Here is a 12,374-nt window from a genome sequence, read left to right on the forward strand (position 1 = left end):
ACGATTGTCTCGCACTTGGTGGAGGCGCTCAGTATGCACTTGCTGAATGAATGAATGAATGAATGAATGAATGAATGAATGAATGAACGAATGAATGGACGGATGGTGTTTTCCCTGTTCATCGCATAGTGATTCGTGCCCATGCTTCTCCTCACCTCTTTCCCAATGTGCCATCCTGCAGCCAGTCCTCGCTACCTGGACTTTGGGGTCAGTTGAACCTGGGCTCAACTCCCGACTCTACCACTTAGCAGCTTATGTGACTTTGGGCAAGTTATTTAATTTCTCTGAGCTTTCCTGTCCTTATCTGAAAACTGGGAATAATGACCCCATCTCATAAATGGTTGGGTTGATCGCATCTGCTGGGTATAAAGCCTATGGGCCATAAGAAGTGCTCATAAGGACGACTCTAAAAGAACATCCCCAAGGTGCCACGCACCTGTTCCCTCTGTGCCTTTGCCTATGCTAATTCTTCTGCCAGGATTGCCCAGAGACACGAAATAAAATCCCTGGAGTCACAGGGTGGGTAAGGTGGAGAGCTGAGATTTGCATCGACACATGTCGGATTCTTGCAAACAGCAGCAACCACGAACCTAACTCATCCGTCCCTGGCTCTCTTCCACTTCCAACACTGACTCCTTCACATAGGCCGGTCCCTGTGTTACCTGTTTTATATTCAGCACTGTTTACATTTAACAAGCGTAACACTGTTTTACAGGGATGCATTGTTTAATGTAATTTTTATGACCAATCTCTGAAGCAGATTTTCTCCTCCCCATGCAAAGGTTCCCACTTGCTTAGTAACTGCTCCCATATATCCCATATCTATCACACAACGTATCGGTAGAAACCCGGCTGTCTCCCCAAGCTCCCAGGATCGCTACAGTATAAAACTGTAAATCAAATAACCTGCCCGTCAACTATTCTTTCATTTCAAAAAGCATTTATTGTGCATCTGCTCCCTGCAAGGACAGATGCCACAGATCGAGCCCTCGTGGGGCTCGGAGTATGGGTGATGATGTCCTCAATCGCGGTGATGATGGGGGGGGGCAGCCCTGGGAGGCCTGGGATTCCCGAGCTGTCATTTCTCAGCCCAGCCCCGGGGACACCCGGAGATGCTCACCACACGTGATCCTCTTGCTGACACAGTTGACATCCGTGCTGAGCTTGGCAGGGTCTTGGAGACAGTCCATCTCAGCGGCCTCCTCGTAGCACCTGCGGTGCTGGAAGCAGCAGCTGGGGCAGTTGGGGGAGGTCAAGGTGAGAGCGCAGGGGAGGGTTAAGAGAGGGGAGTCTACGACTGGTCTGTGTCTGAGTGGACCTGTTTCAAACAGTGCTCTCACGCACACACACGCACGCCCAGGTGCACACACACTATTGGAGTTACTTTACCTACGCAGACGGCGCTATTATCATTACGAGCATTCACACCCACGGGGACTGAGACGCATAGGGCTCCGTAACTTGCCAAGATCAAAGTCGATCACAGAGCCAGGCTGACACTAAAATGGGAGTCAGAGGGCTCTTGCAGTGCACACAGGAGGTCAGTGGAGACCAGTGTTAAGAAGAAAAATTATACAGGCAGATGATGGCCTTGTTGGGCAAGTTACTAAATTTCTCAAACTACCTACCTCAAGAATTTTGGGGGATTCAAGAAAACATCTATATAGATCCTGCCCTGAGGTAGGCACTCAATAAATGATAGCAATTATTCTTTGAATCAGGTTCAAGGTGGAAATGGCCAGTCCTCCAGGTGTTTGGAAATTGGCAACCCCATCAACTGAACTGTGTACAATCATCGAACTTGGGTGTGGCGCATCGTGCTGCCAGTTTGGGGCCGTCCGTGCTTTCATCACTCAGTGTGAATTACTGCTTCATGTCTTTGACTTCCCGGTTGACAAGGGATTCTAATAATTAGAGGAAGTGGTAAAGGAGACCCTGGAAGGAAACAAATCCCCAAAACCGTCCTGGCGCTCTGCGCATTCAGGATCACATTCTCTCTTTCTGAATGTCAGTGGGCTGGCTCTGGGAGGCAGTTTGCTCATGGTCCCAAAGACGGAAAATCGCCCTTTTGAGCCAGAGGCAACTTACACCCTCTCTTGGAGATGTGGAAAGGGGAGAGACCCATTGCTTGATTCCAAAGCCATTATTCCTGATCGATCAGGGATATATCATTTTTTGTTTAATCAATTAACTAATTAACTTGAAAAGCAATTGGAGGTTGACTGCCTAGTCAATGAGTTAATTTGCTGAGCTCCTACTATGTGCCCCATGCTGTGGTCCATGCTGGGGGTGCAAAGACATAACATGGCACAGATGCCCCTTAGGGTGAGTGAGAGACAGACTGCGTGCAGGCACTGTCTCATGTGGCAGGTGCAGGACAGAGAAGCACAGGTGTGGGGGAACATGGAGGTTGCCCTGGTGCTTTGGGGGCAAGGCGTTCAAAGAGGGGGTCCTAATGGAGAACTCCCAGAGCAGACAATGGGCTGTCCTATCTATTGCAAAGGACAGTGGGCTGTCCTTCCCAGCTCTATGAGAGCACGCGCTCCATCACGCTGCCTAGGGCACAGGTATCATGCCAGCGAGGTAGGGCCATGGATTCTGGAGTACAGGAACATGCGGGCTCAACTTCCTGTTTCCTACTACGGCTGCTGCTGCTGTCACTATGGCTGCAATTACTGTTACGACTGCCACTCCTATCACTGTCATAGCTCTGCTGGTACTGCTGCTGCTGTTGCTACCATTACCACTACCGTTGGTATTAATACTACTGTACCTACTATGGCAGCTGTTACTGCTGGTATTCTTACTACTACTACTGTGACTGCTATGACTGTTACTACCACTGTCACCACTACGTACAATGTAGCCCTGCTATTCCTGGTACCATTGCTACCAATCACTAATACTCCCAGTAAGTAAACTCATTAAGCCAAGCAGAGTCCCAGTCACAGTACTGTGTGCTTGGTTATTTCACCCTAAATAATAAATCTATGAACAAGGTATTATTACTTCCTCTGTTTTAGAGGAAGAAACTGGAACACAAAGAAATGACCTAACTCACCCAGGGGTCATCCCATCTGCAAGGAGCAGAGAGCTGGAATTACAGGGTCATAGGTAACACGCCGTAACACACAGATTCTAGCCAGTTTTCTGAATTGACCCTCCCACTGCCAGTGTCTCTTTGCCAGATCCTTGCTAACATGCGATGCTTCTCGGATTTTAAGTTTTATTGCCAATCCGACATGTAAAAGTGGGTATTTTGTGTTCATTTCCCCTCCCTGTGTGCAGGGAGGGCACACATCTTTCCTGAAACCTCACACCTTCTCTGTATTCCCCACTAGCTGTTTGCCTTTTCGAAGTATTCTGCTTATATTAAGCACAGTGTTCAAATGTTATTTAAGCATGTTTGTGGGAAATTAAACAGAAACCTTCGTAGTTGCTTTACCCCTGGTGGGCCGGACTGTCTGAATAAAGAATAATTCTCTTATGTGTGAGAGTCACTGGGGGGCTGGTTTGAAATCCAGACTTCCGGGGTCTAGCTAAAGGTAGTTTGAATACGTACGTCTGGGATGGGTCCCTGAAATCTGCATTTTAGCAAGCATCCAGGGGGTTCGGATACTGCTGGACCAAACTTGGAGAAACACTGCACAGAAATTTTGCATATCAGACACACCTAGGATCTTGACAATTCCCGAGGATGTGAGAAGGTCACAGAACACATTGCAATTTCAAGCTGAGGCAACCAGTCACCCCGCAGATGGGAGAATCAAGACACATCCCGAAAGGCCAGGTACCAGCCAGGCCTCCGACGCTTACCTGCGGGTGGGGCTCACCTGTCAGACTCGTCCAGGGGTGGCCCCTCCATCTCAAACCTGCAGGCACAGCCGTAGTCCTCGAAGTCCCGGGGGCAGAGGCCTGCCACACACTTCATACCACTTACGAACTGGAGCAGCTCCGGGAAGTTGGTGAAGACAGCCTGCAGCCAGGTGAAGCGGGAGCCCAGACAGTCTGAGGGGAGAGGGCAGTGGGGAGGGCACAGCAGTGTGGGGACTGGGGACCAGGGTGGAGGAAGGACTTCCTTGGAACTTCCCACACCTCAGCAACCTAGTAAGCCCCTACTGTGTACTCACGACTGTTCTGGACAATTGAAGGGAGGCGGGTTTAGAAGCCATGGTCCCTGTTGGTTGTCCCCCTAGTAAACAGTCATGTAATCCTCCTCCCTTAGCAACAAAGCTGAAAGGGGCTCAGGGGAGGGGAGCCTCCTCCCTAAGTCCCTGTGGATGTTTGACGCATGCTCCTTCAAGCTGGTCATGCTAATCCCAGCTTCCATGGCAGGGGGTGACCTGGGACTGAGCAGGTGACCCAGATCTGGCCAAAACAAGGGAAAGTCTGTTAGAGGCTTCTGGGAATTATTTATTTCATAATAAAGAATAAAGTCATGGAAAGAGATCCTTTTGATCTACACCTTTCTCCTTCCTTAAGTATGGGTAAGGATATGCTGGCTGGGACTGCAGCAACCACTTTGCCACCATGAGGCCCCAAGTCTAAAGTTAAAAAGCCAGTAGGCTTGTTACAGCAGTGGAGAAAAAATGAGCCCCCTGGGTGCCTGATACCTGCATTGAGTTACTGCACCAATCCTGGTGCTTTCAGCTTCTGTGAGATAATTCAATGTCTTTGTTATTTAAGTCGCTATGAGTCTGCTGCATGGATCCCAAATGATAAAGTCCCAGCACTGGGGAATGGTAAACCAGTGCAAGAAGAGAAGGAATACAGACACTAATAATTTGGGGGCCCTACTATGTGCCAGAAACTGTGCCACATGCTTAAAATAGTGCAATGGTTAAGATTGTTAGTGAGTCATGCTTTAGAAAGCATTCACTCTCGGTCCATCACCCCATAAACTTCATGTAAATCCTGTGATGCTGATGCTATCCTGTCACTTCTGTTTCAGATAAAGAAACTGAGGGTCAGAAATCCGCCCGAGGCAGCAACCAGTGGTAAGGATTTGCCCTAAACAAGAATGCTTTTGCAAACAACATTGGCAAGAGAACGATTTCCAGTTTTTTGTTGTTGTTGTTGTTGTTTTACTTTAAGCTGCATGCTCACCCTCCCACTTAGCGGACTTTCGGACCGGAAGACAACCACTAACGGGGCCTGATTCTAACGCACGCGGTCACACGTAGGGGAACTTGGGGGAAGTCCAGAGTGATCTGCGAGGACCAGTTTCACACAGACTGTTCTAGTTTTTCCTACCCCATTCAAACTTCCTTTCCTGTGTTTTGTTTCCACATAGCCTAATCAGAAAAATGAAGAAATAATTCTGTACTGAAGGAAAAAGCCACCGTAAGGGGTGTGTGTGTGTGTGTGTGTGTGTGTGTGTGTGTGTGTTTATATAGATATGCATTTTCACTCAAAAGCTTACAGGGCACCCACACTTAGCCACCTACGTATTTTCAGTGCTGTCCTCTGGCCAGCATGGTCTCACCCAATAGCAGTTCGGCGCTCCTTGCTCATGTCCATCCTGTGATAGCCTTATTTTGGGTTTTAGAAAGCAATGATGGGAACCATCCTGGTGCCTGGCAATCACTGGTCACATGATAGATACGTAATTGAGAAATGGAATCCTTGACACTCCCTGGAATCCTTAGGCTTTATGTATGTATATTTTATCATGTATAGTTAGTAGTTCCGGAAAGAAAATCCAACAACTTTGGTGGAGGGAACTAAGCTCTGGACATAGAGGGGAGCTGCCCCCTTGTGACCTGGGCACATCACACACAGTCCCTTCCCTGTGCAACAGGGGTACCTTTCTCTTCCCGCCAGGTTGTGGTTAGGACTAAGGAAATAAGGACTGTGAAGGCGCCCGGCAGCTCGGTGACTCACCCTGCAGTAAAAGACACCGCTACTCTCGTCAGAGGATCGCACCGCTCAGAGAGGGCTGGGGCAGCGGGAGCAGGGGAGCCCGAGGCCCTGGTAATTCCCTTAGATTTCCCACACTCACCCCATGCTCTGACACCTGATGGATAGAAGCACTTTGGTATTTAACTTACCAAAAATGTCGGCCACATTTTCCACATTTTTAAACACCCCAGGGAAGGAAGTGATATCTAAGTGGGAGGTAGAGAAAACAAATCAGAGAGCTGTGGGTAATCCCCTTCCCCTGCCCTGCCTCCTCACCCTGACCCACCCCTGTGAAGAGTAAGCAAAACCCTTTCTTTCTCTAAGGATAGATTTGACCTTGGACTCACTTTCTAGTAACAAGGGTTACCATGGAGACCTGAGAAGATGAGATGGGAACTGTGTTACCAGGCAACATTGCTCCGTGGTACAAAAGATCCCGGATGATAAGGTGTATCTGGACTTGGCAGGGACCATGGGTGAACTATAAACGCCTGGTGACAAGTCATTGTCTGGGGCTCCCTTGGTGTGATAACGCTTGCGACTAAAGCTTATCTTCTCTGGGCATCCCAGAAATGATACCTCTGAAACTGTTACTAGAGATACTAGTTCTAATAGACACAGAAGCTTCTAGGCCAGGGCAGGTCCTGTGAGCCCCATTCCCTTGTACCTGAGCTGCTACCTGGGGGCTCCAGGGAGATGTGTGGATCACCCCCAGGCCTACTCTCGTTGAAAAGGAATGACTGGTGTGGCTTGATGGCACACAGGGCTTCCTGGCCTTGATCGTTCCAAAGGCCAAGTGTGGCCCATGAGTCCTAACATCTACTAGAAGTTCTCTTTGGCCTGGGGGTTGCACTTCCCATGGGAGTTATGGCATTTTGAGGGAGGTCGGATGGTCATTTGGGTCTGGGTGGAACTGATCACTTTGCTTGCATGGGCACATGGGCAAAGAACTTGGTTGACTCAGCTTACCTCTCTGGGAAGTGGGAAATGAACCCGAAATTCGTAGCCCCAATTAGCTGGAGCTAATGCTACCAGCTGGTTCACTACGTGTTGCGGTCTTGAGCAGTCCCCAGTTAGGAACCCAGATGAGAAATCTTGACAATCTATCACCAGGAAAACTTCCCCTTGCCAAAGGAACAATTGTGGGTCCTCTTTTCTAAGCAGAGCACTGGAGTACACTGTCTTTCTCTTTTTGTCTGGCCTTCTAGGAGGTTCAGAGCTCAATTTGAAGCTAAAATAGTGACTCTAAAACCTTCACGATCAGCCCATTCACTTCTGTCCTCTGTTCTCCTTTCAGCTGACCTTCGTGCTTTGACGGAAGCTGTAATACTTTGTCTCCAAGGAGAGAGCAGTGATGGGTCAGACACAGGGGAGACGGTGGAGGGGAGGCTTTTGCACCTTATCTGACTCACTTTGCCTACCAGAACCCCAGCAGTGGGTGGTATATTTAGAAGGGGTCATTCTCCCTGCAAATATCCTAGAAAACTTTCTACCGAAGTCGCCTAAGAAGAGTTCAAAGAATCCTTACTGGTATTTTTTGAGAGTCCTGGAGGCAGCTCCTGCGGAAGGTGTGGGGTGTCCAGAGGGTGGCCCCCTATAATCGAGGAGGAGAGAAGGGTTAGCAGGAGCAATGACTCTTGCTGGGAGGGGCAGCCAGGAGGCGAGGGGATGCAGGTAAATTCAATTCCTTTTTTTTTTTAAGATTTTATTTATTTATTTATTCGACAGAGATAGAGACAGCCAGCGAGAGAGGGAACACAAGCAGGGGGAGTGGGAGAGGAAGAAGCAGGCTCATAGCGGAGGAGCCTGATGTGGGGCTTGATCCCATAACGCCGGGATCACGCCCTGAGCCGAAGGCAGACGCTTAACCGCTGTGCCACCCAGGCGCCCCAGGTAAATTCAATTCTATGTATATTTTTCTAGGACCTGTTGGGTGCTGGGTCTCTGATGAAAATAAGGTGACTCCAGTGTTTCAAATGGTTGGCCTTAAGAGTAGCCTTCTGGTGGAGGATAGGAGGTTTGGGGACTCATCTTGAAGCTGTTGTTGCTTAGGAAGCATACCATTTTGATTTAGATTGCATGTTTGTTGGGAGTGTCTTGAGGCAAAAGATTGGTGGAAATAAGGGAAGGCCCCCAGCCCCCAGGGAGCTTATCATCAAGGATGGGTCTTTCCCACACTATGGGCATGCAAGATGACCAACGGCTGTTAGGGATCCACGTACACTGAGACGCAGCCCCCTACCCTGCATTAATCCACAGCAGAGATGTGGTGAGGGGATGCAAGTTTTGAATTGCGTGAGATATTCAGGTGGGGAGCCAGTGCAATTTGGCCTTTTCCCATACTTGGTCACTAGGCGGCGCTGTGTCCCCAGGGGCCTTGAAAGCTCCGTATGAAGCAGGGGGTCTGCAAGGAATCTGGAGGGGCTGGAGCGATGGTGTGATATTAGATGAACTTGAGGCTGCAAGATCTGACATCATGGGGGGCGCCTGGGTGGCTCAGTGGGTTAAGCGTCTGCCTTCTGCTCAGGTCGGGATCCCAGGGTCCTGGGATCAAGCCCCTTGTAGAGGTCCTTTCCGGGAGAGTCTGCTGCTCCCTCTCCCTCCGCCCCTCCCCCTGCTCATCATGCACTCTCTCTCTCTCTCTCTCTCTCTCTCTCTCTCTCTCTCTCTCGCTCTCGTGCACTCCCTCAAATAAATAAAATCTTACGAAAAAAAAAGATCTGACATCATGGATCAAAGAAGCAGGTCAAGGTGGATTAAGTAGCACTGACAGGTGTGTCGCGGACACTCCAATGTTACCCCAGCCATTCATCATTATTATGACGATTATTACCTACTTCTTCCCTCGCAGCCCCCTTGCCCCTCCACACTGACAAATGGCTTGCAGTCCCTGGGCCTCATCTCCTCTTCTTCCTCCTCATCACCTCGGACTTATCTCGGGGACACAGACGTCTTTAGCAGGTGCTCCTCTGCGGGAGAGCAGCCTCCCAGTCTACGCACACTGTGGGCTCTCCCTGGGTCCAGGCAGCCCCCAGGCCCTCTGCTGTCGGGCCCTCCAGGGAAGGGTTGGAGGGGGAGGCAGCCGCCCTCCTGTGCACCGTACCCCAGCCCTTGGACATGAAGAAGGGGGTCCAGCGCCAGCCTCCCTCCCAGCCGGATGTGCTGTGTGCCTGTGGGAAGGAGCAGCCTTTCTGGTCCTCCGGATTTCTCACTAGTAAACACAGAGGGATGGTCGCAGTGAGGCGCATTCCCTCCAGCCCGAGAGCCATGGGCTGCCCGGGGAAGTGCCCTGCAGGTGTTCAGAAGGTGGGGAGACAAAGGACAGCCTTCAGCTCCAGGTGAGCCCTATCACAGAGCCCGCATAATTGCTCTAGCACATTCCGTATTTGGAGTAATCGCCTCAGGAAACGATTTAATTAGCATACCAGCCAACAGCTAAGAACATCCGCTGCCCCCTTAGGCAGCAACCTTGAAATACCACCTGGTCCTCGATAATTACTTCCCCGGTATCTCCTGGGCGTCCTGGCAGGTGGAGGTGGTCTGCTCACTGGGACACAGTTAACAAGGGTGCGTGCCCCTGCCCCCACCACAGCATACTCTCGGGGTGTCGACACCCACACATTTCATTAGCAACGGAAGAAGCTCCCTGGATTGGAAATTGCTGATCCCAGAGGACTGAGTTGGCTGCTCACAAAATCCAGAGCGTGGCATTTTGGGGGGGTGTGGTCTGTGGGGATGGGAGAGTTCTGGCTCCGCGGGAGTGCTGCTCTAGGGAAAGGAGCTAGCATTCGTCCCGTACCAGGCTCGGTTCTGCAGGCATCCCCTCAAGCCCAGTGCTGTGCCCGGTACTGTGGGGCACATTCTGCTGTTGCCATTTTATCGAGAGTGAAGCCAAGACCGATGGAGGAAGCTCTAGCTTCTCCTGCCCCGGCCCCTGAGGCTTCCCTCCATCTGCCCCTGCCTAGCTCTGCCAAACCATCTCCCTCTTTGAACCTCATGCTTTTCATTTTCCAGACACCAAACTACTTCTTGCCATCCTGGCTTGGCTTGTGCTGCGCCCTGAGCCTGGGGGACCTACTCCCTTTTGCATTACTGACTGATGTTTTTGGATTCCATGCAAAGTTCGAGAAGCCCTACCGGAACCCCAACGTGGGCTGGGGTAGGGACACCTTCCCTGGCTCCCGTAATGTGGGGACATCCCTCTCTCACTGCACTTATGACCCCATGTTGCAATGATCTGTTGGTGTGACCGTTTCCCCCACTAAATGAGGAATGTATTGAAGGTCAGCACCCAGACACGTTAACACACGCGTTCAGCAGATAGCTCTTCAACGACCGAATGAGCACCTGGTGGTCGAGCTACACCATCAAATGGCCAATCAGCCAACAAGTGATGGCCCGCAAGAATCATAGAGTCCCAGGCTTGTAACATTTAAGCGGAATTAGGAGATGTCATCTCGAGAGAGTGGAAAGATGAGGTCTGTTGGTGGTTATGAGTGGTATTTCATAGTATGAAGTGTTCTACCCAGAAGGTCAAGCAGGGATGTACAAAATCCACCTTTGCCCAGCCCCTGTTCCCAGAGGTTCTGGGAGACGGACATGGAGAGAACAATGGGGAGTGAGAGCCAGTTTCGCTGTGTGATGTGGGCCCGTGCAGAGCTCTCCTCTACGAAGAAGGGAGCATGCAGTGTAAGTGGAAGGTCCGAGGGGATCTCCCTCTCCAGCACAGACCTGACCAACATCCCACTGGCCGAAACCTGCCCTTTGAAGCCATGAGCCATCTCTCAGTGAAGAGGGGAGGGAGGGCAGCCCCTACCCTGGGTGTGTGCTGAGGAAGCAAGCAGAGAGGCCCCTCCCACTCCTGCCACAGAGACAAAGCAGCCCCCCCAGAGAGAGGCCTGGTAGAGCACAGAGACCCTCTACTTTGTCAACATGCTCAAAAACTTGCCTTGAAGTCTGAGTCAGATAGCCCTGGGGGGCACAGCTGCGAGGTGTCTGGCAGAGCTCCAGCTTGGCAAGTGGAGTGCTCTGAAGCCTCAGGCAGGGTTTGCATTGGCTCCCAGCCAGTGACTCAGCGGGTAATCCGCAGTGGACCACTTCCTGGGGTACAAGGGACTCTTCTGATGAACTGCTCCCTGGTGGCCTTGCCCTGTGTTCCTCAGACCCAACAGTGATCAAGGATGCCCGACCGTCGCTGGCATGGCTTCTGATCTCTCCCCCTTCCTGGTTGCCATCTCATGGCCTCAGAAACAGCCCTTGCCCCCCAGAGTGCCTGGACCAAGACGTGGTATATTTGTTGGGTGGGCAGTGTTATTTCTGTAGGAATCACACACTCAGCCCTGCAAAGTTGGGGCTGCAGGTAGGGTACATTTAAATCCTCACAGACACGTGTATGTTTGCACCTAAACTTTCTACGGCTGTAATTTTTGGACTCTCACTGTTTGTGTCTAAGACTAAAACCTCCTAGGACAGACACACAAATGCTTGTGACAGTTTATAGTAACAGGAGACCATTGCCTCAATTTTATAGAGAAATAAAACATTTAAAGAGATGTGTAAATGGTGTCTGGGGCGTGTTGAAGGGGTAATTTTGATCAGAGGGAAATTTATTGTGTTGGAAAAGGAAAAGGTCAGTTAGAGAAGAGAGTAGGTTTGAAAAATTAGAAGAATGGGCTTTGGTGGGTGAGATCTCACTTTTTAAAAAAAGATTTTATTTATTTGTTTGTTCGTTTATTAGAGAGAGTGCGAGCACACGAGTGGGGAGGAGAGGGAGAAACAGGCTCCCTGAGAGCAGGGAGATGGACCCAGGGCTCGATCCCAGGACCCCAGGATCATGACCTGAGACAAAGGCAGACGCTTTACCAACTAAGTCACGCAGGCACCCGAGATCTCACTTAAGAACAGGAAAGAAATTGAAAAGCTGTAGACTATTTCACAGTTTTATCATCAAAAATGAGGCAAGTCAAGACCACAGTTGGAATCTGATCGAGACAGTCGAGGTCTTGGTAAAGGTGGAACCACCGCTCACCAGCGCCATTGGCGTTCTCCCTGGGAACCCACATTATGACAAAATGGTTTTGATAATGAAAAACATCATCCATGAAGGACCTCAATAACCCACAGAAAGCAAGCACTTTCTGGAAGTGGGTGTCCCCCTGTCCTGCAGGGAAGATCTGGGATGGTGTTTGGGAGTACCGGGACCTGAAGGAAAGACTTGGTGTCTTCTGTGAAGTGCTGTCATTTCTGCTCATGAGCTTCTGGGGAACATGTAAACCTCGCAGATCCACTAACTCGGCTCATGGTCATGATGAATTGTCAACGATATTGGATTCACTGGGACTCACGCTTGCTATTGTACTTAGAAGGGAGCCGTAGAGAGGGAGGCTCAGCGTGTTGGTCCTGAGTTGACCCAAACAGGAGCAGAGAAGGAGAAAGTGTTTGGATAAATGAGTGATATCAGCTGGAGGAAGGAA

The 12,374-nt window shown here is 50.3% G+C and overlaps 1 protein-coding gene across 1 annotated transcript in view; it reads right to left on the reverse strand.

Moving 5' to 3' along the window:
- OC90 (otoconin 90) overlaps positions 1-12,374 on the reverse strand; it is a 35,337-nt gene that overhangs the window by 17,995 nt on the left and 4,968 nt on the right. The window contains exons 5-9 of the mRNA XM_011222912.2: positions 9,005-9,112; positions 7,430-7,495; positions 6,051-6,107; positions 3,834-4,008; positions 1,121-1,233 (exon numbers count right to left, since the gene is read on the reverse strand). Coding sequence (XP_011221214.2) covers positions 1,121-1,233; positions 3,834-4,008; positions 6,051-6,107; positions 7,430-7,495; positions 9,005-9,112 — 519 coding nt within the window. The remainder of the gene's footprint in view (positions 1-1,120; positions 1,234-3,833; positions 4,009-6,050; positions 6,108-7,429; positions 7,496-9,004; positions 9,113-12,374) is intronic.

The sequence above is a fragment of the Ailuropoda melanoleuca genome, chromosome 9, assembly GCF_002007445.2.
Source record: "Ailuropoda melanoleuca isolate Jingjing chromosome 9, ASM200744v2, whole genome shotgun sequence".
NCBI lineage: Eukaryota > Metazoa > Chordata > Mammalia > Carnivora > Ursidae > Ailuropoda > Ailuropoda melanoleuca.